Here is a 26862-nt window from a genome sequence, read left to right on the forward strand (position 1 = left end):
GCCCTCTATAATACCCACCACCTGGTGCCCCAACCTCCCACCCACCCACAATTCAAACCCCTCAGATCGTTTTTTAGAGTCCAAGCTTTTCTTTTTTTTAAAGACTATTTTATTTTGTTTTAGAGAGAGATGGAGAGAGCAGGAGTGAAGGGAGGAGCAGAGAGAGAAAGGGAATCTCAAGCAGACTCCTTGCTGAACACAGAGCCCAACAGTAGGGCTTGATCCCAGGACCCTGAGATCATGACCTGAGCTGAAATCAAGAGTCAGATGTTTAACTGACTGAGTCACCCAGGTTCTCCATCAAGCTTTTGATTCAACTGTGAAGGTGTTCAAGACTGGGCCTCAGGTAAGGGGAGAAGGGCACCATCTTAGCTGTGGTGCAAAATTTGAGGGACACCAAAGATTCAGTAATCAAGATAACTGATATCTTATGGCAATATTTTTTTTAAAGATTCTATTTATTTATTTGACAGAGAGAGATCACAAGTAGGCAGAGAGAGAGAGGAGGAAGCAGGCTCCCCACCAAGCAGAGAGCCCAATGCAGGGCTTGACCCCAGGACCCTGAGATCATGACCCAAGCCGAAGGCAGAGGCCTAACCCACTGAGCCACCCAGGTGCCCATCTTATGGCAATATTTTTCAAAAACAAAATTATTGTGAAAAATCCATGATGAATGAAATATCAAAATTTTAAGTAAAGGCAGGATCTGTCTCTACACTTGCAAGACCTGGGGAGTGAGTGCCTTACTTGCCCTTCGGTCGGGGCCCTGGTTACTCATCCCACATGGTGTGACAAAAGCCAAATTCTTAGATGCGTCTGCTGGTATTCTCTAGTGTGGCATTCTGCTGACCTTGTTGGCAAGAGCTCTCTGTGTATCATGAACTGCCACATATTAGTGGCACCTTGAAGATACCACAAGGCAATATTGACTATCCAACCTCCTCCCAAACTCCTTCCCAAGCAGCTGCAAGGCTCAAAGGCAAGTTACTGTGATTTATAGGGCACTGGGAAGATGCTGAAGAGGGTGGGAAGGGGAGATGGTGGGAGAGGGTAAAAAGAACAATTTATCTTACAAATTGCTGCTAAGGCAATTACACGAGAATGCAAGTTTCAAGAACCTGGCCTTTGAAGAAAACCTTGAGCCCTAACTCTCAGTTTGTAGCACCTATCCATTCAACTCAAAGGTGAAATCCACTTCACCATTAGCCTTCCCATAATTTGGGCTACACTTGGCTCTGGAAATCAAAGTAGCCATGCTATATCCTCCATGCAGGTTCTACTGTATTCAGCTGCTTAGGAGATTTCATCAGACGGGAGTCTCTCCTTTGGCAAGAGCTGCCTGGCCATAAGACCATGAACCTAACCTTGTGCTAGTGCTAACCATCTAGAGGTCCCCCTTGCTGGCAGAACCTTATAGAATTGTGCTCACAGATGTAGCTTGGCCCTTAGATGGGTCATCCCTGCTCCAGGTACTCACAGTCACCAACACAACCCCATATGGTCTTACACCTGACCTGCTGCACTCATTTATGTTACCTGCCTTGTTTTCTGCAGGCCCTAGGCATTTGCATATCCCTTCAGGACTTGCCTGGTTCCTAGCGGTGGGGCACCCGAGGCCTGCTTTCTGCCTCTGTACCTAAATCTGTCTCACAGGATCAGTCCGCCCTTCGAAACTTGAGTCCTTTGTGCTACCTTTTTCTTAATCCACCCTCTGGACAAGTCAGGGGAATCACAGCTCAGAACCTCAGCCTGAAGAGCTGACCCATTTGCCAGGCTCTTGACAGTCCCTTCACCTCAGGCCAGGCTCAGTGTCCCGTGTTCTCTTACTGAAGTATAACCCAGTGTACTGTTGTAAGGACCCGGTCCAGCTGAATGCAGAGCCCCAGGTGTCTACCTCAGTTTCTGACATCTTTATTTTCAGGAACTGGGCCCTCATCCTGGTCTTCCATGACATCCAATTTCTGCCTAGCAGATGAGAACAGACCAAGTCCTGAGAAGACAGGGAAACGATGTCCTGGGGGCCAGCTGAGACAGAAGGGAGGTAAGATACACAAAAGTCTTAAAAGATGCAAAAGGCTTTTAAGGTCTCCCTGAAACAAGGAAGGGTGAAAAAAGTTGCAGCCACTGAAGAGCTAAGGTGAAGGCCAAGAAAAACTAGCCTCTGTGTCAAACCAGAAGAGTAGAAAGAGGGTAAAAAATTGAGAGATGCACCAAACTTCAGCATTGCCAGTGAGCCAAAATCTGCCAGCTGGCTTCGGTTTTAGAAAACCTAATAGCTGAACACTGACTTCGTGTGGTTTCTTGCAGCCTGAACTTGTGTTTACGTGGGTACCATAATATCGGATGAGCCTACCATCCGTGATACAAGTAGAGTATGCTACTGAGATGCGTGTTACTATCGGAACACTCACCTTCAAATACAGGCAAGTTTTCTAAGTGCAATTTGGAGTGAAAAATCTTCTTATATGTTTTATAGGTGGCAATTCTGTCAATCCTTCAAAGTATAAAAGTTTAAGTATTACTTCAAAAGTGAAATGATGCAATACTGAAAAATAATTATGGAAACTTTGAATTTAAAAATCCAGAGTTATTAGTTTTATTAATAACATAAGCAACATTATTAATAGTTATTTTAAAGGCATATATGCCCCCAGTTTCTGGCTCTATTAAGCTCTGACTAGGATGAGCCCTGTTTTGCTGATTTATGTTAGAAACATACTCCAATTCGGTGGCAAGTACTGCTACATGGTAATACATAGGAGAGACAATGTATACACCAGTTAGGATCTTTTCTTGGTCCAACTTTGATAAACAAATAGTGGTTGGTTGTGGGAACCATCACTATAAACTACATATACAGGATGGTCTCCTGGGGTGCCTGGATCACTCAGTCAGTTAAACGTCTGCCTTTGGTTCAGGTCATGATCTCAGGGTCCTGGGATGGAGCCCCACATCAGGATTCCACTCAGTAGGAAGCCTGCTTCTCCCTCTGCCACCCCCACCAGCTCATGCTCTCTCTCTCTCTCACTTGCTGTCTCTCTCAAATAAATAAAATCTTTAAAAATAGAAAAATTAAATAAAAAATAAAAATAAATTTCAAAAATACAAGGTGGTTTCCCAATAGTTTGTCTAAGGCAGAGCTTTCCGATCAGTGTACCTCTTGTGCTGCAAACAGGTTACACTGTCCAAACATTGACCTCCTCAACCCTTAAGCCATCCAAGAAGATAGCCAGAAGCAGTCCTTGCTGGCAATGTCTTCCAGGAATGCTTGGAGGGCTAACTGAGCAAGCAGAGTCTGATGTTTTTTATACTGTGGATACAGATGGAAATAGCTTGGTATAGTCTTTGGCCTCAGCTCTGGTTCCATTCATCCTTTCTTTTTTTTGTGCTTGATTTGTAATAGGCCTCATTACAAAAGGAAGGAAGAGGGGCACCTGGGTGGCTCAGTGGGTTAAAGCCTCTGCCTTCGACTCAGGTCATAATCCCAGGGTCCTGGGATCGAGCCCCACATCGGGCTCTCTGCTTAGCGGGGAGCCTGCTTCCTCCTCTCTCTCTCCGCCTGCCTCTCTGCCTACTTGTGATCTCTGTCAAATAAATAAATAAAATATTAAAAAAAAAAAAAAAGGAAGGAAGGAAAGGAATAAATCCTGGTGTTCCTCTAATGTCCAGGAGTTTCTTTAATGGATGTACAATGTGTAGGCACTTTCTAGGGTAGCCCCTACGGATCCCTGGTAATCACACTCTTGGTATTGGAAACAGATTTACTATAAGGGGTTGGCTCATGCAGCTGTGGAGCCTGGGAAATCCCATTATCTGCTGTCTAGAAGCTGAAGACCCAGAAAAACTGATGCTGTTCTCAGAACCAGGGTACCCATGGTATAAAACCCAGGGTGCCCACTCCTGCACTCAGGCAGGGGGAGCAAATTCTCCCTACTTCCGTCTTTTTTGTTCTATTTAAGTCCTCAAGGAATTGGATGGTGCCCAGTTACAGTGGAGAAGGCAATCTGCCTTACTCAATCTGCCAATTTTAATTGCTAATCTCTTCTGGAAATACCTCACCAACTCACCCAGGAATAATGTTTCACCAAATATCTGGGCACCCCAGGAAGTGACAGTCAAGTTGACACATAAAATTCACCATCACAGCCACTAAGTTTTGAGGTAATTTGCTATGCAGCAATGGACAACTGATACACAGACTCCTAAACTTACCCTCAATCCAAGGTGATGCTACAGAGTTCGAGACCCAGCCCTCCCATTCACAAAGAAGTTATTATTCTTGGAGCACTTATTTAAGGCTGCACAGTAGGACCTAGATTTATGGTGAAAATTAAGGGAGCAATAAATAGTACTTGTCTAAGACCATTCTGTATAATACATTGCCTAAGGATTCTCTTTCCAGAATGTGCTTTTAATTATGACGAAGAATATTTTTTTTCTTTTAGAAGATAGATGCAATTCATAAAAACCTTTTTATTTAATTTTATTTTACTTTATTTTATTGGAGAGAGAGAGTGAGAGCACACAGCAGGGGTGGGGGCAGGGAGGATCAAAGGAAGAGGCACACTTTCCGCTGAGCGGGGAGCCCTATGCAGGTGCTGGATCCCAAGATCCCTAGCTCATGACCTGAGCCGAAAACAGACAGACACTTCACCGGCTGAGCCACCCAGGTGCCCCCATGAAAACCTTTCTTGGTGAGATTATAATAAAGCTGTACATTTGAGTTGCAGTTGGAGATTCCAAAGTCAAGATTTACATAACAAGAAGGCAAAAAGATGCTATGCAGATTTGAATATTATGGAGACAAGAAGGATGCTAAAATATGGTCCTGTTTCTGTTTGTACACAAAGGTCACTGGTTCATGTTGACATTTCTCTTATTGGTTCCACTTTCTGTGAGCTAATGTTGTACAGTTGAATGACACACACAGTGGACAAAATGCCCTCCCCACCCCGCTCTGTGAATTCATGTGCCTATTGTTCTGGGCAGGGAGCCCAGTTTGCTTTAAGTCTTTGTTATTTGAACAGTGTCCCAGATTCTCCTTTGAAATGTACAATTCATCCATTTTTATTAACCTGAATATGGAACTCTGATGCTTTTTTGATAGATTTTCAGTCACGTCCAGGTATGCTCCTTTTTGTTTTAAACAGGTCCTTCATTTCTCCTTGCTTTCAGAACTTATACCATATGAATTAGAAAGCAAATCCTCACAAGGTCAAATGTTAATAATGGAGTTTATTATATCAAAACAGATGACATTTTACACTTACGCTAATTTGGAAACCAGACCATTTTTGTCAAAACTCTAGCAAAGGCTTTTTGTTATTGTTTTGGTTTGTTTTTGAAGAAAAAGAAAATCTAGGGTCACTGAAAATAAACATTTTAAAAGCAAGATGGACAAAAATAATTACAGCAATGCAAATGAAACATACATTGAGCACCTAGTTAAGCAGCCCTTCTACCATTTTCTCACTGTGTCATGGTGTCTCAGTATTTAAACTTTCTATAAAAAACGGGGATAATAATAATATCTTTCTCACAGAGTTGTACTGAGGACTAAATGAGATTATGCTGATAAATTACTTCAGATATGGTTTGCCATGTAGCAAGTGAGTGATAAAAATTATTAGAGACGTAAATTATATACACAATAATCATAACAATGATACTGCAGCTGCCATGAATGTCGGTGATCAAAATCTAACTCACAGAATTCTGTTCAGAACTCTTGTGAGATCTAGTATTAATCCCCTCCCTTTATTTATGAGGCTCTCCATCTGGTCATCGTATGCAATCCTCTGCGAAGGTATTTTTTCTACCATCCAGAGTCCTCGTTGTTGAAGAGAACTCCATCCCTGTCCCACATCACCTAACCATTGCTACCCCCATAACAAGTGGAGGAAAAACTTCAATTAAGATTAAGCAAAAAACTTCAACCAGAAGTTTCAAATACAGCTTAATCCAGAGACCCCAACAGTGAAGTTGTCTTCCTCCATCTCCATCGTTTTCTGTTCTGGTTTTATTTTCAGCATCTGCAAGGTAGTGAATTACCTGCCAGGAGACCCTACATTCTCTCTGAGGCTCTCATGCATTAGAAGAGAGGCTGTGTCTTTCAGGAGGCCCCCAAAGAATCCTGTTTGAGTCAAGTGTATGCCTATCTCCGAACTAATTCCTGACACCATGGGGGAAAACTAATCTTTTCTTTCATCAACATAAAAATTTTTTTTGTTTAAATAGACTTAATTTTCTTAGAGCAATTTTAGGTTTAAATTATTCTTTTTAAAAAGGTCTATGATATCTCTTTTTTTTTTAAACAAAAATTTTTAAAGATTTTTTTTAAAGTTTTATCCATTTATTTGACACAGAAAGAGAGCACAAGTTGGGGGGGTGGGGACAACAGGCAGAGGGGTGGGAGAAGCAGGCTCCCCACTGAGCAGGGAGCCCGATGTAGGAATCGAGATACCAGGACCCTGGGATCATGATCTGAGCAGAAGGCAGACACTTAACCAACTGAGCCACCCAGGTACTCTGCGATACCTCCTTTTTAAACTTCATTCCCCTCATCCAACACACCATCAAATTCTGTTGGCTCCACTTCCAAAACTTACTTTGACCCTGTTCACTTATTGCCAGCCTGACTGCTACCACCACAATATGAATCACCGCTATCTCATCTCTGGTCTACTTCCTGCAACAATCTTCAAAGCAACCTCCTCTGCTTCCGCTCTGGGCCTCCTAAAGTCTCTTCTACAATAGCAGAGGGGTATTTTTAAACATTTTCCAGATCACATTATGCTTACGCTTCAAACCCTACGATGCTTTCCCAATGTCCTTAGAATAAAACCACCTTCCTACCATGGCCTACAAGATCTCAGCTCACCTCTTGCCTTCATCCGCTGCCACTCTCCGTCTGTTCAGCATGCTTCTGCTGCTCTGGTCTTCCTTGTGTTCCTCAAACACCCCCAGCTTCTTTGGACTTAGGGGTTTACAATGGCAGTTCTCTTACCACTTGCTCGATCCCTCACCAATTAATGATTTTTTAAAATTTTCCTTGAGAAATCACTTTGTTGTATTTATATTCACTTGTTTACTGTGTATCTCCTCACCAGTCCTACGACTTCATTAGACTTAACCTTGTGAGGGTGGAGCCTTTATCTGGTAACCTTGCTCTTCATTCTCTTCCAAAACCCAAAAGTATTCCTGGAATTCCAGACATACTTTTTTGAAAAGATGAATGGGCCAACTTTGGCTAAATTAAATTTATTTTTTTAAAGATTTTTATGTATGCACTTGACAGAGACATAGAGAGAGCCAGAGAGCATAAGCAGGGGGAGCAGCAGAGGGAGAGGGAGAAGCAGACTCCCCGCTGAGCAGGGAGCCCCACAGGGGGCTGGGTCATGATGTGAGCCAAAGGCAGATGCTAAACTGAGAGAGCCACCCAGGACCCTGTTTTTTTTTGTTTGTTTTGTTTTTCCTTTAAAAAAGATTACTGGGAGGGAAGTCCCCCAGAATCAAAGGGAAGGTTGAAGACTCGAAAGAATAGGCTCAGAAAGGACAGAAGAAACAATAAGGACCCAGGGAATATCTGGTTCTAGCCATTTTTCCACATTATGTGGCTTCACTGAAGACACGATCTTATGAAGAGAGTCAGATTGTCCTAGTCTGGGTCTCGTCAGCATCATGTAGTTAGGAGATGTTAATTGCCTTTTCCTTTAATAAACAATGGGAAAAAGGTAATTCTCTAAAAGAAATATAGGGTTATTGTCCATAAAGGGGAGAAATGAATGTCCCCAAAGGCAAAAAAAAAAAAAAGGCATTAACAAATCTGTGCAAAAATCCTTGACCTTGTCATCTACATCTACTTGATTGTAATGTTAACTGATGCATTTACAAGAAATGTAAATAGATTTTAATATTAACCTACATCAAATAAAAGAGTAAAAATCACACAGCACATTCAGAAGATTTGCTTCTGAATGTTTTCTCTCCCCTAAGGCTCAGAAAAACTTAAACGTCAGAGATGGTTCTACAAGTCACCTCCTTTTGGATGTCCCAAACTGGAGTAATTCATTTCCCTGATACCTGCTTCTCCTACCATATTATCTATTTCAGTTAATAATATTATTATTCCTGCCATGATGACCTAGAAATTTAAGAGTAACTCTTGTTTCCTCCCTTTTGATCAGCAAGTCCTACCAATTCTACTTTAGAAATTCTCAAATGCATCCCTTCTTCATCTTCCTCACTACCACTGCCCAAGGTCAGACAGGCCATCATTACTTCTGACCCTGAGTAGCTTCTCAATAATGCCCTGTGTCTTCACTCAACCCACCTAACCCCATCTACCATACAGTTGTCACATTTACAATTCTATTTTTTTATTTTATTATTATTATTATTTTACACTTACAATTCTAAAGCAAAGATCTAAATATGACAGTTCTCTACTTTAAAAGTTTCTATAGCACCAAACTGCCCCCCAACCACATGTCTTGGTTGGAGTGACAGAACACAAACATCTTTCAGAATTGTTTATAAATGCAATAGTTCTTTTTTTTTTTCTTTCTTCCTTTTTTTTTTTTTTTAGAAGGAGAGAGAGAGTGTGTGTGTGTGTGTGCTAGCTGGGGGGACGGGCAGAGGGAGAGGAAGAGAGCATCTTAAGCAGGCTTCAAGCACAGTGTGGAGCCCAATGTGGGGCTCGATCTCGCAACCCTGAGATCGTGACCTGAGCCAAAATGGAGAGTCGGAGGCTTAACCAACTGAGCTGCCCAGGTCCCTAACTAAATGCAATAGTTTTTTTTTTAAATCTAGTGTTCTTTAACCCTGCTGTACATGAGAAAAATCAGTGTTTTTAAGGCATACTGATGCTAGGGTCTCAATCTAAAAGAATCTTTTTTTTTTTTTTTTAAGATTTTATTTATTTACTTGAGAGAGAGAGAGCGAGCGAGCATGGGGTGGGGGGTGCGGTCAGAGGGAGAAGCAGACTCCCTGCTGAGCAGGGAGCCTGATTCAGAACTCAATCCTGGGACTCCAGGACCATGACCTGAGCTGAAGGCAGTTGCTTAACCAACTGAGCCACCCAGGCACCCCTCAATCTAAAAGAATCTTATTGAATTGCTCTGGAATAGAGCTTGTACATCCATTTTTAAAACTTCCTTCCCAACCACAGGTAATTCTAATGTGTAGTCAGGGTTGAAAACTACTAATCTGAAAGATACCTAAAGAGATACTGCTACTTCCAGACAGCATGAAGTAACAGCATGAAGTCATATTTATTGCCCCTCACTCTCGACTGAAATAACTAAAAAAATCAAACAATATATTAAACAATGATTTTTAGGCACTGGTGATCAGGCAACATAGACAGTGATCCCAGAGACAAGAGAAACAAAATGAGCCCTTGCTTATTGTCTGAAGAGAGTTTACAGGTAGCAGCAGTATTCATTTACACAAAAACAGTATCAGTAATAGGAGATAGGAACATGATTATATACTTAAAATTAATTTTCCATTTTGGAAAGCTTTAGGACTTTTTCTTTACTTTATATCTTACTTCACTCCAGCAAATAGGAAAAAAAAAAAAAGTTTATATCTTCACATTTTCTTAATGTCATATTGGTATTAACTAGAGTTGGTTCTTTAAAATTTAAGTATCATTTCTATTAAGCTGGAGATTTAATCACAGAATAACACCTCAAAGAATCTTATAGTACAGAAAAAGTACAGAAAAGTTTTTAAAGGACAAATTTCAGGGCATTTTCAAATTCTAAAGTGTAATAAAGATCTCTTGGGTATCCTTCAAAGTTAAAAGATTTTCCTTTCAGATTAATGAAAATATTAGGATTTATAAACCACAGTGGGCACTGGAGATATAACCTATGGTAGCTGCATTTGCTAAAATATAAATGGAATCGCCACATTGCAGGAACAGGGCCAAAAAAACATTTTAAACTCATGTCCATGGCAGGTCAAATGATGCTGATCCAATTTAGAAAAGTATTATTATCTCATTGCTTATCTTCCCAAGGCTTAGACTTCCAAAGGTTCATACAGCTACTTCTTTTCTTTACATCACCAGTTCTACGAGCCAACCTTCTGGAAGAATATGGTATTACAGATTGAATTCAAAACCGTGGGTGGTGCCCTAGTTGTTTGCCACAAAGTATAACAAAAGGAGACCAGCTTATCTAGAAATGGATTAACTCTGCCTCTAGCACAATCTTGGGATGTGTTCATTAAAAAACTTTTTGTGCTTTAGAAATGCCAAAACCACCTACTTTGACTCTTCTGGTTACATCTTATTTTCAAAATAGAAATATAATAAGCTAATATAAAATATATTATATTCCATAATATAATATAAAGTAAAAATCTATTTGCTCTGTAACAATTAATATTTTAATGTTTTTATAACATCAGTTCCTTTCAGATGTTTCAATTAACATTTGAGTGACATAAAGAAAGTTTCAGTGTTCTTGTTTTTTTTTTTTTAGTAAAGTGATAGTAGTTTATTAAGTGATGATACAGAAAAAGCTCTCAAGAGTGAGAGGGGTCCTAACAGGATTGCCCAAGTTTCATCATTCTTGAATATAATATTTCACACAACTTAAGATAAAGTCATTGAGTTTAGCATTTTAAAGAAAAAAATTAAAATAAAAAGGAGAAGGGTGCCGAGGTGGCAGATGGTTAAGTGGCTGCCTTCAGCTCAGGGCATGATCTCAGGATCCTGGGTTCGAGCTCTGCATTGGGCTCCCTGCTGGGTGGGAATCCTGCTTCTCCCTCTCATAATCCCCTTACTTGTGTTCCTTCTCTCACTCTCTCTCTCTCTCTCTATCTGTCAAATAAATAAAATCTTTAAAAAAAATAAAAAAGGAGAATAATAACTCACTGAGAAGCTATGTACCTAGTAAATCTCGCTTGATACAAGAAGCAAAAGACATGAATCAAAGAGAAATAAATTCAAAATTCGTATTAATGAATTTCAATATACCTCTCTCAATAATGATTTTTTAAAAATAGACACACGATATGGAAAACTTGAATAACATAATGAATCTACTTGATCTAACTGATTTTTATAAAACACATCAGGACAGCAGCAGGACACATATTCTTTTCCAGTACACAAGGAACATTTACCAAGACAGATCATAATCGGTGCCATAAAACAACTCTCAACAAATTAAAAAAAAATTTCAAATCAGACAGGATGCCTGGGTGGCTCAGTGGGTTAAGCCACTGCCTTCGGCTCAGACCATGATCCCAGGGTCCAGGGATCAAGTCCCACATTGGGCTCCTTGCTTTGCAGGGAGCCAGGGAGCCGGCTTCTCTCTCTACCTCTGCCTGCCACTCTCCCTGCTTCTGCATGACCTCTCTCTCTCTCTCTCTCTGCCCCTGACAAATAAATAAATAAATGAAATCTTAAAAAAAAAAAAAGAATTCAAATCATACGAGACCACGACAGAATTAAATTAGAAATCAATAGCAGAAAGAAGTCTGGAAAATCCTCAAATGTCTTAAAATTAAACACTCTTCTAACCCAAAGAGCAAAGAAAAACCTAAAAGTGAAATGGGAAAGCATTTTAAACTGAATGAAGATGAATTCATGAGATATCAAAATTTGTGGGATGGAGTTAATGCAGTACTTGGAATGAAATTCATGGCACTAAAACATCAGTATTGGAAAAGTTCTTAAATCAATGATCCAAGCATCCACTTTAAGAAACTGGAAGTGGAGGAGCAAATGAAATTCAAGATAAGTAGAAGAAAGAAAACAATAAGGATCAGGGGTAAAGCAAATAAACTAAAAACAGAAAAACAATAGAGAAATTAATAAAGCAAAGCCGGTTTTCTGAAAAGGTAAATAAAACTAGTAAACTTCTAGTCAAATTTTTCAAAACAAAAAGAGAAGACACAAACACTATTGAGAATGAGAAAGATTATTATCACTACAGAGTCTACAAATATCGAAGGACTAATAAGAAAACTGTATTTTTGGGGTGCATGGGTGGCTCAGTCAGCTGTGTCTGCCTTCCACTCAGGTCATTGAAGGACCCCAGGTCAGAATTATACTATAGCCTATAGGTTTTAACATTAATTTTATAACCAGCTTATGCTAACTAAGAAACTGTGGCCAGCTGACCATAGATAAGGGAGTCAGCAAGCAGCATAACAGGATAACGAATAGCAAAAATCTGTGTTTAACCCGGCTGTGTCTGGCTTCTGTATAATAATGCTTCTAATGCTTTGCTAAGAAATGAAAAATTGCTTAAACCCTCGTTCGCTGTGTAATCAAATAAAGTTATACCCTTCCCCTGTTAAGAATTTCCCCTACTACTAAGTAAAATTGATAAGGGTTGCCTCCCGTACCAAGGCCGGAGACGCAACCCATACCAAGGCCGGAGACGTACGGTTCGGCACATACGCTAGCTGGAGACGTGCGGTTCAGCACGTATACAGATAAAGGTTAGAAACGTGCAATTCAACACGTACCCTCTACTGTACACTACCTGAACGGTGACTGGCCAGAATGTATGGTTGGTTTTAAAGGATTGGCTACCTATGTGTAGGCCTTACTGTAATGCTTTGAAATTACTGGCTAGAAAAGTGAGGGCTCTGATGTAATGGACTGTAAAATTCTATATTAAGGGACTCCCGAAACAGATCGGGGCTCTCAGGCACTGACCCATCCTGGTCAAGTGTCCCTGGGAGTCCGAGCATGCCCGAATAAAATCCTCTTGCTTATTGCATCCAGTGGTCTGTGAGTGTGTCCTTGGGTGCGGGTCCTCTAGGGTCTTTCATCATGATCCCAAGGTTGTGAGAAGGAGCCCTTGTGACCCTGGGCTCCCTGTTCAGCAGGGAGTCTGCTTTTGCCTCTCCCTCTCTCCCTCCTCCTCCTCTTGTGCTCTCTCGATTTCTTTCTCAAATAAATAAAATCTCTTTTTTATAAGTTTCTTTTTTTTAAAGCATTTTATTTACTTATTTGTCAGAGAGAGAGAGAGAGAGAGAAAGAGCGCGCACAAGCAGGCAGAGAGTGGCAGGCAGAAGCAGAGAGAGAAGCAGGCTCCCACGGAGCGAGGTGCCTGATGCAGGATGCGATCCCAGGAAGCTGGGATCATGACCCGAGCGGAAGGCAGCGGCTTAACCAACTGAGCCACCCAGGCATCCCATCAAATAAATAAAATCTTAAAAAAAAAAAAAAAAAAAAGACAAATTCGTGGGGTGCCTAGGTGGCTCAGTGGGTTAAAGCTCTGCCTTCGGCTCAGTTCATGACCCCTGCATCGGGCTCTCTCCTCAGCAGGGAGCCTACTTCCTCCTTTCTCTCTCTCTGCCTACTTGTGATCTCTGTCTGTCAAATAAATAAATAAAATATTTTTTAAAAAAACAGATAAATTCATATTTCAATTTTCAAAACTGAAGAGTTTATGGCAAAGTTGACAACTTAGATAAAATTAACACATTTCAGGGTACCTTGGTGGCTAGGTTGGTTAAGCATCCAACTCACGGTTTCAGCCTAGGTCACGATCTCAGGGTCTTGGGATTGAGCCCCAAATTGGGCTCCATGCTCAGCAGGGAGTCTGCTTCCCCCTCTCCCCTACCCCTCTCCCTATTCAAGTACTCTCTCTAAAATAATAAATCTTTTAAAAATTGAATAAATTTCTTGGACTACACAAATTAGCAAAACTTTCCCCAGAAGAAAGAGATAAAACAAATCATCCTATATTTATTAAGGAAATTGAATTTGGGAATGCCTGGGTGGCTCAGTCATTTAAGCATCTGCCTTCAACTCAGGTTGTAATCCCAGGGTCCTGGGATTGAGCCCTCCTCAGGCTCCTTGCTCAGCAGGAAGCCTGTTTCTTCCTCTGCCTCCCACTCCCCCTGCTTCTGTTCTTTCTCTCTCTGACAAATAAATAAGTAAATATAAATATAAGGGAAATTCAATGTGTAGTTTAAAACCTTCGCACAAAGAAAAACTAGGCTTAAAACTCTTTCCTAGTGAATATAATCAAAGATTTAAGGAAGAAATAATGCAATTTCTACCCAAACTCTCTCCCAATATTGAAGGGATGGGAATACTTCCCAACTCAGCTTTGGAGGTCAACATTATCCTTATTCAAAATTTGGGCAAAGATATAAATGAAGATATAAACACAAACCAATATTGTTCATGAACAGAGATGCAGATCTTCTTAACAAAATCTTAGCAGATCTACTCCAACAATATATAGAAAGTATAGTATATCATAACTAAGTGGGGTTTATCCCAGATGCCCAATGTTGATATTAACATTCTTAAGTCAATCGGTGTAATTCACCAAATCAACAATATAAGAAAAGAAAAATGATACAGTAATCTCAACAGATGTGTAATTAGACATCGATTCCTAATGAAAACTCTCAGGAAACTAGGAATAGAAGGGAACATCCTCAACCTGATAAAAGGTATCTATGAAAAACCTACAGGTTTTTACATCATTCATAATGGCAAAAGACTGAATGAATGCCTTCCTCCTAAGATCAGGAACAAGGCAAAGATCTTTGCTCTTACTATTTCAACTTAATTTTGTGCTGGAGGTTCTAGCTAGTATGACAAGGAAAAACAAACAAACAAATAAATAAATACAGACATAAAGATTGGAAAGAGGAATAAGATTTTATCTCTTTTATGGGGGGATGACATCATCATGTAGAAAATTCTATGGATCTGTTTAAAAAATCTATTAGAACTAAACAGTGGATTTAGCAAAGCTAAAGGATACAAAATCAATATAAAAAGAGCAATATAAAGTAGCAATGAATAATCAGAAATTGAAATTTTTAAGATGTTATCATTTATAACAGAATTAAAAATATCAAGAATTTAGGCATAAGTGTCTCTAAGATACATAAATAGTGTACACTAAAAACATAGAACATTGGTGAAAGAAATTAAAGACATAATAATAATTAATTATAATTATAATATATAATATAGTATATCACATATAATATATTATACTATATTATATACTATATATTTTATTATTAACATATGTGATATACTATATTACTTATTATTTATTATCATTATCATTATTATTTTGGATTGGATAATTTCAAATATCCAATTGGATTGGATAATTCTTCATTGTGGGAACTATTATTGTGCATTGTAGAATGCTTACCAGCATTCTTTACCTCCATCTGCTAGATGCCCCATCACCCTTGCCCTGAGTTACAATAAACAAAAATGTGTCCAGATACTGTCATATGTCCCTTGTGAGGCACAATTGAGAACCACTAACCTAAATAAATGAAGATATGCGCCATGTTTACGGATCAGGAGACTCAATATTGTTTTTTATTTGAGAGCGAGAGAAAGCACGAGAAGGGGAGAGAGAAGCAGACTCCCTGCTGAGCAGGGAGCCTGATGTGGGACTTGATCCCAGGACTCCAGGATCATAACCTGAGGTGAAGGCAGTTGCTAAGCCAACTGAGTCATCCAGGAGCTCCTCAATATTGTTAAAATATCAATTCTCGGGGCGTCTGGGTGGCTCAGATGGTTAAGCATCTGCCTTCGCCTCAGGTTATGATCCTGGGATGGAGCCCCACATTGGGTGCCCTTCTCGGCAAGGAGCCTGCTTCTCCCTCTCCTTCTGCTCCCCCTGCTTATGCTCTCTCACTCTCTCTGTCAAATAAGCAAAATCTTTGAAAAAATATATCAGTTCTTTCCAAATTAATCTAGAGTTTCAGTATACTCCCTCTCAAACTACCAACAGGATTTTTGTCTATACTGACGAGTGGATTCTAAAATGTGTATGAGAATACAAAGGACCTAGAAGAGCCAAAATGATTTTAAATAAGAAGGACAAAACTGGAGGACTTACACTACATGATCTTAAAACTTAAAAAGAACAGCTGTGATCAAGGCAGTGTACAGTGGGGAGAGGTATCTGTGGGAGCACTCGGGTGGCAGGAAGAGCCATCCATACAGAATCAGGAGCTGCTAATTAAGCTGTCAAGATAACAACCTCCCCAGAGCACCGTGACTTTGTGGGAAAGCCCACAGAGGAAGGCCAGTGGGGAGCCTGGCCAGGATTGGTGAAGTTCTGGGCAAGAAGCTGGAGGAAATGGGCTTATGGTCCTATGTGGCTATGTAGTCCTTGGCCAGTTTCTGATGCTAAAGAAAGATGAAGATCTTTCCTGTGAATGGCTGAAGGACACATGTGGTGCCAACGCCAAGCAGTCCAGGGACTGCTTCTGAGAGTGCTGCAAGGCCTCCTCCTGAGGCTCTCTGGATGGGCCCCCAATTCCTAATCTCAGTATTGAGTCTCCAGAGTTTGCCTTGCGTGTCCCCTCCCCCATCCTCTACAAAAGAAGAGATGCTATTGTCACATTCACCTGTGATGTTCTTCAAGGTCTTTGGGACCTAGAAGCCTCATAGCCAAAAACTAGAAACAAGACAGCTGGTGAATTAATAAACTGTGCATATTCATACAAGGGAATACCACTCAGCAACAAAAGAAAATGAACTATTGATACCCATGACATCATGGATAAATCTCAAAATAATTATACTGAGTGAAAGAAGCTAGACAAAAACAAGGAGTACCTACTATATGATTTCATTTACATAAATTTCTAGAAAATGCAAACTAACATATAGTGACAGAAAGCAATTCAGTGGATGATTACCTGTGTGTTAGTGGGGGCAAGAAGAGCCAGGAGGGAGGATTATAGAAGAGAAGAAGGAAACTTTGGGGGATGATGAGCATGTGATAATTTGGCAGATAGAGACATATGTCAAAAAATTTCAAATTTGCCCAGTTTGTTTTATGTCAACTATATCTCAATAAAGCAGTAATAAAATAATAATGACAAAAAGAGAGATGGCTAAAGGCATACTGGTTGAAGTGTGATGTTAGAAATGTAACCTTCTCTGACATGAGTCCTCCCCACAGTTGTCTGCTGGTTCTAGGCTATCTACCTAGAACATGAAATCTGCTAGGGTTCGAAAATGCACCTGAGGCAGGTTGCCATCAGTTGGCAACTCACTTAATTCCTCCTTTTAAATAACTGCATACTTAAAAGAGAATCACTTATGAATTAAATCCTCATTGAAAAGTTCTATCACAGCATGGGTCACATTTCAAGAAAGCATTTTCCCAGGGCGGTACATTTGTTTTTGTCCTTCTGCTAAAATTTGCCTCCCATCCAACCCTGGATTCACTATTTTGTTGGGCCAGACAGAATTTGCCTCTTGTTTATATGTGAAGCTCTCGCTGGTCCTCTTCTTCTTAGTATCACATTCAGTAGCCATTAATTACCTGGCTCATATTGCCAGCACGTAGGGGCTCTAACAAAATGCCCACCCCACTTACCTACTCCTATCATGAATTTTACCTAAAAGAAAGTGAGCTTAGATGTCTGAAACGTAAACTTCACCATTAAGACAAACTGATTCAGAGAAAAGATGCACCATCACTTGAAATGGACACGATTCCCAGGCCAAACAAATTATTATTACCTAACTGAAAATACTAGCGTGTCAGCAATAGAAAAAAAGAAGTACGTAAGAAGAGAGGTTGATCATGAATGACAATCACCATCCGGGGAAGAAAGAACCTGTGTGTATACCCTGTGAACTCTGTTTAAAGGTTTAAATTTTTTTAAAATCTGGAATGCACTGATTACTTTCCCTTGTTCTTAATTCATTTTACAAACAGCCTTTTGCTTATAATTTGTTTTTCAAACACAGCGAGTACGCTAAGAGAACTCACTAAGTAACAGAAGAGGGTCTAGTTTTCTGAGATGTGAGGGATCCTCATTTTAATTTTTTATAATAAATCCTCATTATAATAATTTGCCATTCTGGATTTATATTGTAGTCTTGTGAATTTAATACCAGCCTAAAAAACAGACTCAACAAGGTAAAGACCAGATTCTAACATATTTTCCAAGATAATGTCACTTTGTCTGACCTCTTGGGACACAGTTTACTTTGCCTGAAGTTTGCTTTCCTTTCATTTATTTGTTTGTTTATTTATCATTTCCACCATTATCTTTCTGCTACATTTACTCCATACTACAGTTAGAAGAGCACAGTTTACAAGCTCTAGATTCTGAGCTACCTGAGGGTAGTTTTATCCAGTTCGGTACAGGTGTCCACCACGCTGTTCAATCAATCACAGAACTATCTGAATCCAGATAATGTGTAGAGGTGTTTTCTTCCATTTTTTAGTTGATTTGATAGTTAGAAAACTGGACACCAAAACCAGACCTTCCCCAGTACAAGCCTCTTAGATTCATAAACCTCTAACACTATAGATAAGACAGGTATGTTTTTGAAAGTTTTAAAAGGGTGCCCTGCTGACACAGTTGGTAGAGCATGCAGCTCTTGATCTCAAGCCCCATTTTCAATGGGTGTGGAGCCTATAGATAAAAAAAAAAATAAATAAATAAATAAATAAATAAATAAATAAATAGGTAGGGGCAATGCAGAGCTGACACAGGGCTCAAGCTCAAGACCCTGGGATCACGACCTGAGCCGAAATCATGAGTCCAATGCTTAACCAACTGAGCTATCCAGACGCCCCCAGAGAACTGATTTTTTAAATAAGGCCCGAGTACTACCAACCTCAATGAAGTTCTTGACACTGTTTATGTTTGGGAATTCCTGAAATATTTAAAAACATTTCAAGACTTGTCACTACATCAACTAGGGAGAATGTAGAGGTTTGTCAGATGAATAACCATTAAGGAAATAATGAAAGTGTGCTATGTACTTTAACAATTAAACCACAATGTAGAGAACCAAATGCTAACCCTATAAACTTTTTGTTACCAAAGATAGTAAGAAAAATCACATCTTTATAAGGGAGCCCTAATCCATTTTAAATTTGCAATAGCAATGCTCCTTTTGATGAAAAGAATTCACTTCAGTGCATATAAAGCAGTTAAGACTTTATGTCATAAATTCATATGCAGATAAAATATTTTTGTTTCAAGCTTAAAAACAAAATCCAAAGTAGTCTGTAGAAAATGTTAAATACCACAGAGGTATACATGTTTAAAAAAAAAAGTAATTGTTGAGCTAAAATTCCATGTTATAAAAAATCAAATAATGAATAATTCATGCCTCATTATTCCTTCTTTTTTTATTTTTTTTTAATTAAAAAACTTTTTTAAAAAAGACTTTATTTATTTGAGAGAGAGAGAGTGTATGAGAGAGAAAGCACAAGCAGGGGGAGCTGCAGAGAGAGAGGGAGAAGCAGGCTCTCCACTGAGCAGGGAACCCAGGGCCAGGCAAGATCCCAGGACCCCAAGATCTTGATCTGAGCCAAAAGCAGATGCTTAAACAACTGAGGGACCCAGGTGCCCCAGTTGTTCATTTGATTGTTTGTTTGTTTGTTTTTTAAGACTTTATTTAGGGGTGCCTGGGTGGCTCAGTGGGTTAAAGCCTCTGCCTTCAACTCAGGTCATGATCCCCGGGTCCTGGGATCGAGCCCCACATTGGGCTCTCTGCTCAGTGGGGAGTCTGCTTCCTCCTCTCTCTCTCTGCTTGCCTCTCTGCCTACTTGTGATCTCTGTCAAATAAATAAATAAATAAATAATATTTTTTTAAAAAAGACTTTATTTATTTGAGAGAGAGCAAGAGGTTGAGCATGAGCATACACATGGGGGAACGGAAGGGGGAGAAGGACAAGCAGACTCCCCACTAAACAGGGAGCCTGACATGGGCCTCCAGCTCAGGACCCTGGGATCATGACCCCAGCTGAAGGCTAACGCTCAGTGACTGAGCCATCCAGGTCCCCCAGACACCGTCCCTTTTTTAAGTTTTTATTTTAATTCTGATTAGTTAAAAGACAATGTTATATTAGTTTTACGTGTTGCCTCAATTCCTTCTTAAAAGCAGTAATTTTTTTTATGAGCTTCTTTTTTTTTTAAGATTTTATTTATTTATTTGACAGACAGAGATCACAAGTAGACAGAGAAGCAGGCAGAGAGAGAGAGGAGGAAGCAGGCTCCCCGCTGAGCAGAGAGCCCTATGTGGGGCTCGATCCTAGGACCCTAAGATCATGACCTGAGTCGAAGGCAGCAGCTTAACCCACTGGGCCACCCAGCCACCCTTTTTTATGAGTTTCTTAATAGAAATCTAATTTCTTTAAGCACTATTAACTGATTGCCTTTGACTCAGTTTTCTCACAGTGGACAGTGTAATGAATAAATACAATTAAGTGTGAATAAACTAGTTTCCTAGTCCATAAATAACAGAGTCCTAAACCAAGAAAAGAGTTTTCATTAATATTTAGTTCTGTAATCCTCAAAAAATTGTGATTTTTAGGGGTGCCTGGGTGACTCAGTCAGTTAAGCATCTGCCTTCGACTCAAGGTCATGATCTTAGGGTCCTGGGATTGAACCCCACATCCAGCTCCCTGCTCAGCGGGAAGCCTGCTTCTCCCTCTCCCACTCCCCCTACATGTGTTTCCTCTCTCACTCTTCTCTCTCTGTCAAATAAATAAATACATTCTTAAAAAAAAATAAAGATTGTGATTTTATGCAGAGGAAACTGAAGCCTAGAGAAATGAAGTTACTTTTTCACATCCCAGTTGGTTAATGGCAGCTTAGAGACCGAAGACATCATTGCCTTGTAGTATGATTTATGAGTACTGGGTTCCCATAAAAGAGGCCAAGAAATGCTTATTTCAAAAAAGGCAGTAGCACAATCTGTCTCTTCTCCGAAAAATCATATGCATGGCAGATTTTTGTCCTACCGAGGCTACATGAAGAAAATGCAGGCCTAATCTGCCCAGTCTTCCATCTCTGCGCAAAGGGAGGGGCTGGGTTTAAGAGGAGCTTGTCCTGCACGGCCTCATAGGCCAACAGGCATGGCTCCAGCTCTGCAGGGCAAGAGAGGTAGCCTAGGAAGAAAGAACGATCACCAATGCCTCCCCCTGGCCCCCCTTGTGTGTATCTTGGATAAATAAAAATTATACCTATAGAAAAAGGGGTGGGTGGGTGTAAGAGAAAGCCGTGGGTACTCCTTCAACTGGACACCCGCGCGCATTTCCTGATCCTCTGTCCTTAGGCTTTCCCTTAGGCTTCCACCCTGGCATGGCCTTCTGCATCATGTGTTCATCTCTCCTTTGACTCAACCCAACAAGCATGGCCTCAACCTCATCTGCACCAACAAAGCGGGTGTCTACACACACCAAGCAAAGACCTTGGGAGAGAGACGCGTTTCCCAAGCCTTAGCCCCGTACAATCCAGCGTCACACCTTTATTTCTAGGCAAGCCCCCCTCTGGCTCTTCTCCCTCCCTCCCCCACCACCAGCCGCAGCATCCCACGCAGTCTCCCCGGTGCCCTCCAACGCTCTCCAAACTAAGGACACTCGGCGCCAACCCTCTCAGGCGCCTGGGGATTCCAGCCCCCTAGGTCCCAGCTCCCGGAGCGGTGCTCCTGTCCAGCGCACCGCGCGCCGCAGCTACCGGCGCAGACCGCAGCCTCCCCGGCTCCCACAGTTCTCCTGTGGTGCTCTTACCTCATCCAGGGTGCGGCCGCCGCGGCTGCCTCTTCCTCCTCCGCCGCCGCTGCCCAGCTCCTGGCCGGCTCCGGCTGCCGTCGCTCCCGGCCAGGAGACTGCCGCGAGGGCTGTGGGGCTCGCGCCGCGTCCCCGGACCGGTAAGGCGCGTGGTGCGCCCAGCTGGGCGCGCGGCAGCAACAGCTGCAATCGCAGCGGCGGTGGCAGCAGGACCCGCTGTCGGTCCTCTTCATGGATTTTCTGGGCCCGGCCTCACTAGTCCCGGTTACCGTGCCTGCTTGGCTTTCCTACGGTCTTCCCGTACTGCCAAGGAGCATCCTCCGGGCATGGATGGTGGCGGAAACCCGGAAGGACCAGGCCTCCTCCGCGGCTGCCTCTGCCACCTGCTCCGCCCAGATTGCTTCTGTCCCTCGCTCACAGACACCCGCCGCTGTAAACCTGGTGATTCACAGACCTGTACCCCTGGGGATAAAAATATATGTTTATAAAAAAATAAAAAATAAATAAACTAAAAAAAAAAAAAAGTTTCTCCTTTTCTCCCTCCCTCTCCCGGTATTTTCCTGGGTTTTGTCTTCCTCCTCCCTCCAACTCAACCACCCTCTTCTATTTTACATTATTCTTTGCTCAGAATCACTACTACTCCAGGCAGCTGGCTAACCCCCTTTCTCCCTCTTAAAATATCCCACCCCAAATTTTCCCTTTAGTTGTAAAACAAAAACAAAAACCTTTCTCCTAAATAACCTCAGTTTTCCTTTCCATTAAGATTTTCTTTCATTTTTCATGAAGAATTCATAGTAAATTATATACAGCTTGGTATCCAATATAATGTAAAGGGGATAAATTCAAGGTTAAATAAAAGTTCATAGGTCAAATAAATCCTCCACTTAATGCTCATTCTGAAAAGCCTTTGCTTATATTCCACAGTGTCCTCTAAGAACGGAAACTAGTCAGGATCCAGCAAAGCAGAATGCTTCTGCTCCGCTATAAACACACGGCTTGCAACAGAAGCTCATCTTTGTAGTAGGCACTATATGGATCCCAAAGTTTATAGGCAAAGGTCAATAGGGAATAGCAATGGATTCACTGTAAACAAAGAAACTTACCTTAACATGTTTTCCTCCCAAGTCTGCTGTTCAGTCCTCTGCTGCTTTTTTTTTTTCCAAACCCCAACACCATCATCCAACCAGTTGAAGAAGCCCCAACCCTGGGAGCAGTAAGACTTATCTCCCTCACTCATTCACCTCATCCAGTCTTTAATTCTACTTCTTTACTATTTCTTTATCTTAATTGGTCCTTCTTATCATGATTCAAAATGGTGCCATAAAAATGACACTATCAGATATTTCATTCTTTCTTTCAAACCTTAATCTATATCTTTACCTCTGTTTTTCCCCCCAGTATATTCTACCAGGGCAATTTACCCTACCACTCCCATCTCTTCTAGATATTTTTTTAAAGATTTTATTTATTTATCTAAAAGAGAGAGTAAGAGCATGAAAGGGGAGAAGGATGTAAGGAGAAGAGTCCTCATGGAGCTGGGAGCCCAAAGCGGGACTCGATCCTGGGACTCCAGGATCATGACCTGAGCTGAAGGCAGTCGCTTAACCAACTGAGCCACCCAGGTGCCCATCTTCTAGAGATTCTTAATTATCTTTTATTGTTTTTATATCTTCAGCCTCACCTTCTCCTTTGGGTCCAGTCCCCCCCCCCTTTTTTTTAAAGATTTTATTTATTTACTTAAATAAATAAAAGAGCAGGAGCAAGAGCAAGAGAGAAAGCATGAGCTGTGAGGAGGGGCAGAGGGAGAGAGACTCAAGCTCTCCACCAAGCAGGGAGCCTGACCCCCACCAAGCAGGGTCCTGGGATCATGACCTGAGCCGAAGACATATGCTTAACTGACTGAGTCATCCAGGTGCCCCATGGCCCACCCTAAACATGTTCAAGTCTCCTCAACTCAAAAGTCCTTCCAGCCCTAATTGCCCTCATATCTCTGGATTAACCAACTTGCTTAAATGCACTGTATATATCCCATAGCTATACTTCTTGACTTCCATTCATTCTTTTTTTAAAAAAGATTTTATTTATTTATTTGAGAGAATGAGTGAGAGAGCACCACCAGGTGGAGGGGCAGAGAGAGAGGGAGAAGCAGACTTCTCACTGAGCAGGCATCCCAATGGTGGGGGAGGGTAGGCTCCATCTCAGGACCCCAGGATCAGAACCTGAGCCAAAGGCAGATGCTTAACTGACCAAGCCCTCCAGGTGCTCTTCCATTCATTCTTTACCATGTCTCTCTGCTGTCAGTCTTCTAATCCTATTAGAAGCTGGTCTCACAGTCCACTGACTTTTGCTTTGCCCAAAGTAGTAGACTTAATCTAATATACAAAATAAAAGGAATGAGGTTCCTAAATTAATTTTTTGAGGTTCCTTAATTTGAAGAGACTATGCCATCTTCATTGGTTCAGGCAAATAAATAGGTCAGTGAAATTACTGCAGACTCAAGCGGCAAAAAGTGCTGAAGCTTCCATTTCCCTCCAGGATGAAAGAGCATGTCTCAGACTAAGCCCCTGGGTGGAGGGTAAGATAGAATAGAATAGAATAGAATAGAAAATATAAATATTTATAAATAACATTAAAACAACTCTTTGAAGATACTGAAGAGTAACCAAAGCAGGCAGGGCTTGAATCTATGATCCTGAAAGAGGAGAAGAACATGAAGTGAGCTCCATATTCACCCTGAAATTTTTCTCCTGAGGGAGTTTTCCAAATCAAGTGCTAGAATATAAAGGCAAAGTAAAAGCTGGTAGTATTACTGGGCTGAAGAGTCAAAGATCAAAACTCAGAGCTGCTAAGGTGGCTGGGACTTGAGGGAGAACTTCCAGAGCAAGAAGAATGGCAAAGATGCAGTTCAATAATCTAGTGCAGAGACATCTGGGTGGCTCAGCTGGATCTCCCTTTGGCTCAGATCATGATCCCAGGGTCCTAAAATTGAGCCCCACATCGGGCTCCCAAGGAACCTGCTTCTCCCTGTGTCTGCCACTCCCCTTTCTTGTGCTCGCTCTCTCGCTCTCTCTCTCTCTCTCTCTCTGACAAATAAAATCTTAAAAAAAAAAAATCATGTGTAAAAAAAAAAAAACAATCTAGAGCAAATTGTCCTCAGAGTAGTGGCCAGAAGCCCAAAATGCACAAAGCAAGATTAAACACACACACACACCAGAAAACAGCAGTTTAGAGGCTAATGAACTAAGTAGAGATTTCAGCACCTAAAGATGAAGGATAGTTGGAAGGCTGGCAAAGCAGGGATAAGACGCCCCCAACCTAAGAGGAAACCACCCTTAGAAGGATTTTACACCGCCCTTGAAGGAGCCCTCCACCCTTTCCGATGTGATAGATAGATGGCAAAAATCTGATAGGATGACAGGCACATGGAAGGTTTATCATTATCAAAACGGCCCACCAACAAGCCCTTAAAAACCCTGATACTTAGAAACTCCAGTGACAACTCTTTCGTTGGTGGGGGCTTTGAATTGTCATTTTGTTATCCTTCAATAAGCCTTCCGTTGCTGTCCACCACTCTGTCCAGTCTACTTCTTCATTCTTTGAAGCAGTGTGTCCAAGAATTGAGGCCACCAACACATAGGAAAAGAAAAAATCCTGGGGCGCCTGGGTGGCTCAGTGGGTTAAGTCTCTGCCTTCGGATCAGGTCATGATCTCAGAGTCCCACATTGGGCTCTCTGCTCAACAGGGAGCCTGCTCCCCCCACCCCGGCCTGCCTTTCTGCCTACTTGTAATCTTTTTCTGTGTGTCAAATAAATGAATAAAATCTTTTTTAAAAAAAGAAAAATCCTATAACACTAATACAACTTGGACTTCAAGCCTCTCCAAGGTAAAAAGACATCTGTGGCTTTCAGTTGAGACCCAAAAAGGCTGTACTCTTAAGAGTAAGGACAATACAGTCCTGAAAAAGGATAGATCTAACAAAGCTTGAAGCCAAGTCTTTACAGGATCAAAGTGATCCATTGGTAATTTTTATGCTTACTAGAACAAAACTTAATTCATGGAGGTAGATAACATCATCCACAACATCTACAATTATTTCCTCCCCAGTGTTAAAGATCCTATATATATAAAATTAAGAGGCACGCTAAAACCAAATCCAAATGACTAAACATAAGGGGAAAAGTTGTGTGTGTGTGTTTTTTAAATATTTTATTTGAAGGGGGAGAAAGAGGTGGCACATAAGAGAGCACAAGCAGCGGGGGGCAGACTCCCTACTGAGCAGAGAGCCCTATGCAGGGCTCTATCCCAGAATCCTGGGATCATGACCTGAGTGGAAGGCAGATGTTTAACCAACTGACCCATGCAGGCAGACACCTGCCATGAGAAGAAAAATTAATAGAAACAGACCCAGAAGTTAGAATGGACATGACTTTAAATAACTATGACTAATAGGCTTAAGAAAAAAGAGGAAAAGATGAGCAAATACTAAAAGATAAGTAATTTACAGAATTGTAACTTATTAAAAACAGATGGACATTCTAAATATAAAAATACAATAACTGGAAATAAGAACCCATTTGGTGTGTTCAACAATAGTCTGAATGCAACAAAAGTCAGGATCCATGAAGTAGAAGAAAGGACAATAAAAAGTCCAAAAAAGAAAAATAAAATAAAAAAATAAAAATAAAAAATGAAGGACACATACAGATGGCTATCAGACACATGAAAAAATGTTCATCATCACTAGCCTTCAGGGAGATTCAAGTTAAAGCCACATTGAGATATCACCTTACACCAGTTAGAATAGCCAAAATTAGCAAGACAGGAAACAACATGTGTTGGAGGGGATGTGGAGAAAGGGGAACGCTCTTACACTGTTGGTGGGAATGCAAGTTGGTGCAGCCACTTTGGAGAACAGTGTGGAGATTCCTCAAGAAACTAAAAATAGAACTTCCCTATGACCCTGCAATTGCACTACTGGGTATTTACCCCAAAGATACAGATGTCGTGAAAAGAAGGGCCATCTGTACTCCAATGTTTATAGCAGCAATGGCCACGGTCACCAAACTGTGGAAAGAGCCAAGATGCCCTTCAACGGATGAATGGATAAGGAAGATGTGGTCCATATCCACTACACACTATTATGTGGTCCATAATACACTACAGTATTATGCCTCCATCAGAAAAGACGAATACCCAACATTTGTAGCAACATGGACAGGCCTGGAAGAGATTATGCTGAGTGAAATAAGTCAAGCAGAGAGAGTCAATTATCATATGGTTTCACTTATTTGTGGAGCACAACAAATAGCATGAAGGACATGGGGAGATAGAGAGGAGAAGA

General features: G+C 41.0%; 1 protein-coding gene across 9 annotated transcripts in view; it reads right to left on the reverse strand.

Annotated features, from left to right (window-relative positions):
- PDE4DIPP2 (phosphodiesterase 4D interacting protein) overlaps positions 1 to 21883 on the reverse strand; it is a 212108-nt gene extending 190225 nt beyond the window's left edge. For 5 of the 9 annotated variants that reach the window (XM_045081837.1, XM_045081841.1, XM_004771016.3 and 2 more), the window contains exon 1: positions 21522 to 21882. In XM_045081837.1, the coding sequence (XP_044937772.1) occupies positions 21522 to 21754 (233 nt within the window). In that variant the 5' untranslated portion in view covers positions 21755 to 21882. Of the gene's footprint in view, positions 1 to 21521 lie in introns of all 9 variants that reach the window. The other 4 variants (XM_013045059.2, XM_045081838.1, XM_045081829.1 and 1 more) reach the window with 1 other exon arrangement.
- Between the last annotated feature and the right edge of the window lie 4979 nt (positions 21884 to 26862).

The sequence above is a fragment of the Mustela putorius genome, unplaced genomic scaffold (assembly GCF_011764305.1).
Source record: "Mustela putorius furo isolate JIRA1106 unplaced genomic scaffold, ASM1176430v1.1 tig00000585_pilon_pilon_pilon, whole genome shotgun sequence".
NCBI classification, from domain to species: domain Eukaryota; kingdom Metazoa; phylum Chordata; class Mammalia; order Carnivora; family Mustelidae; genus Mustela; species Mustela putorius.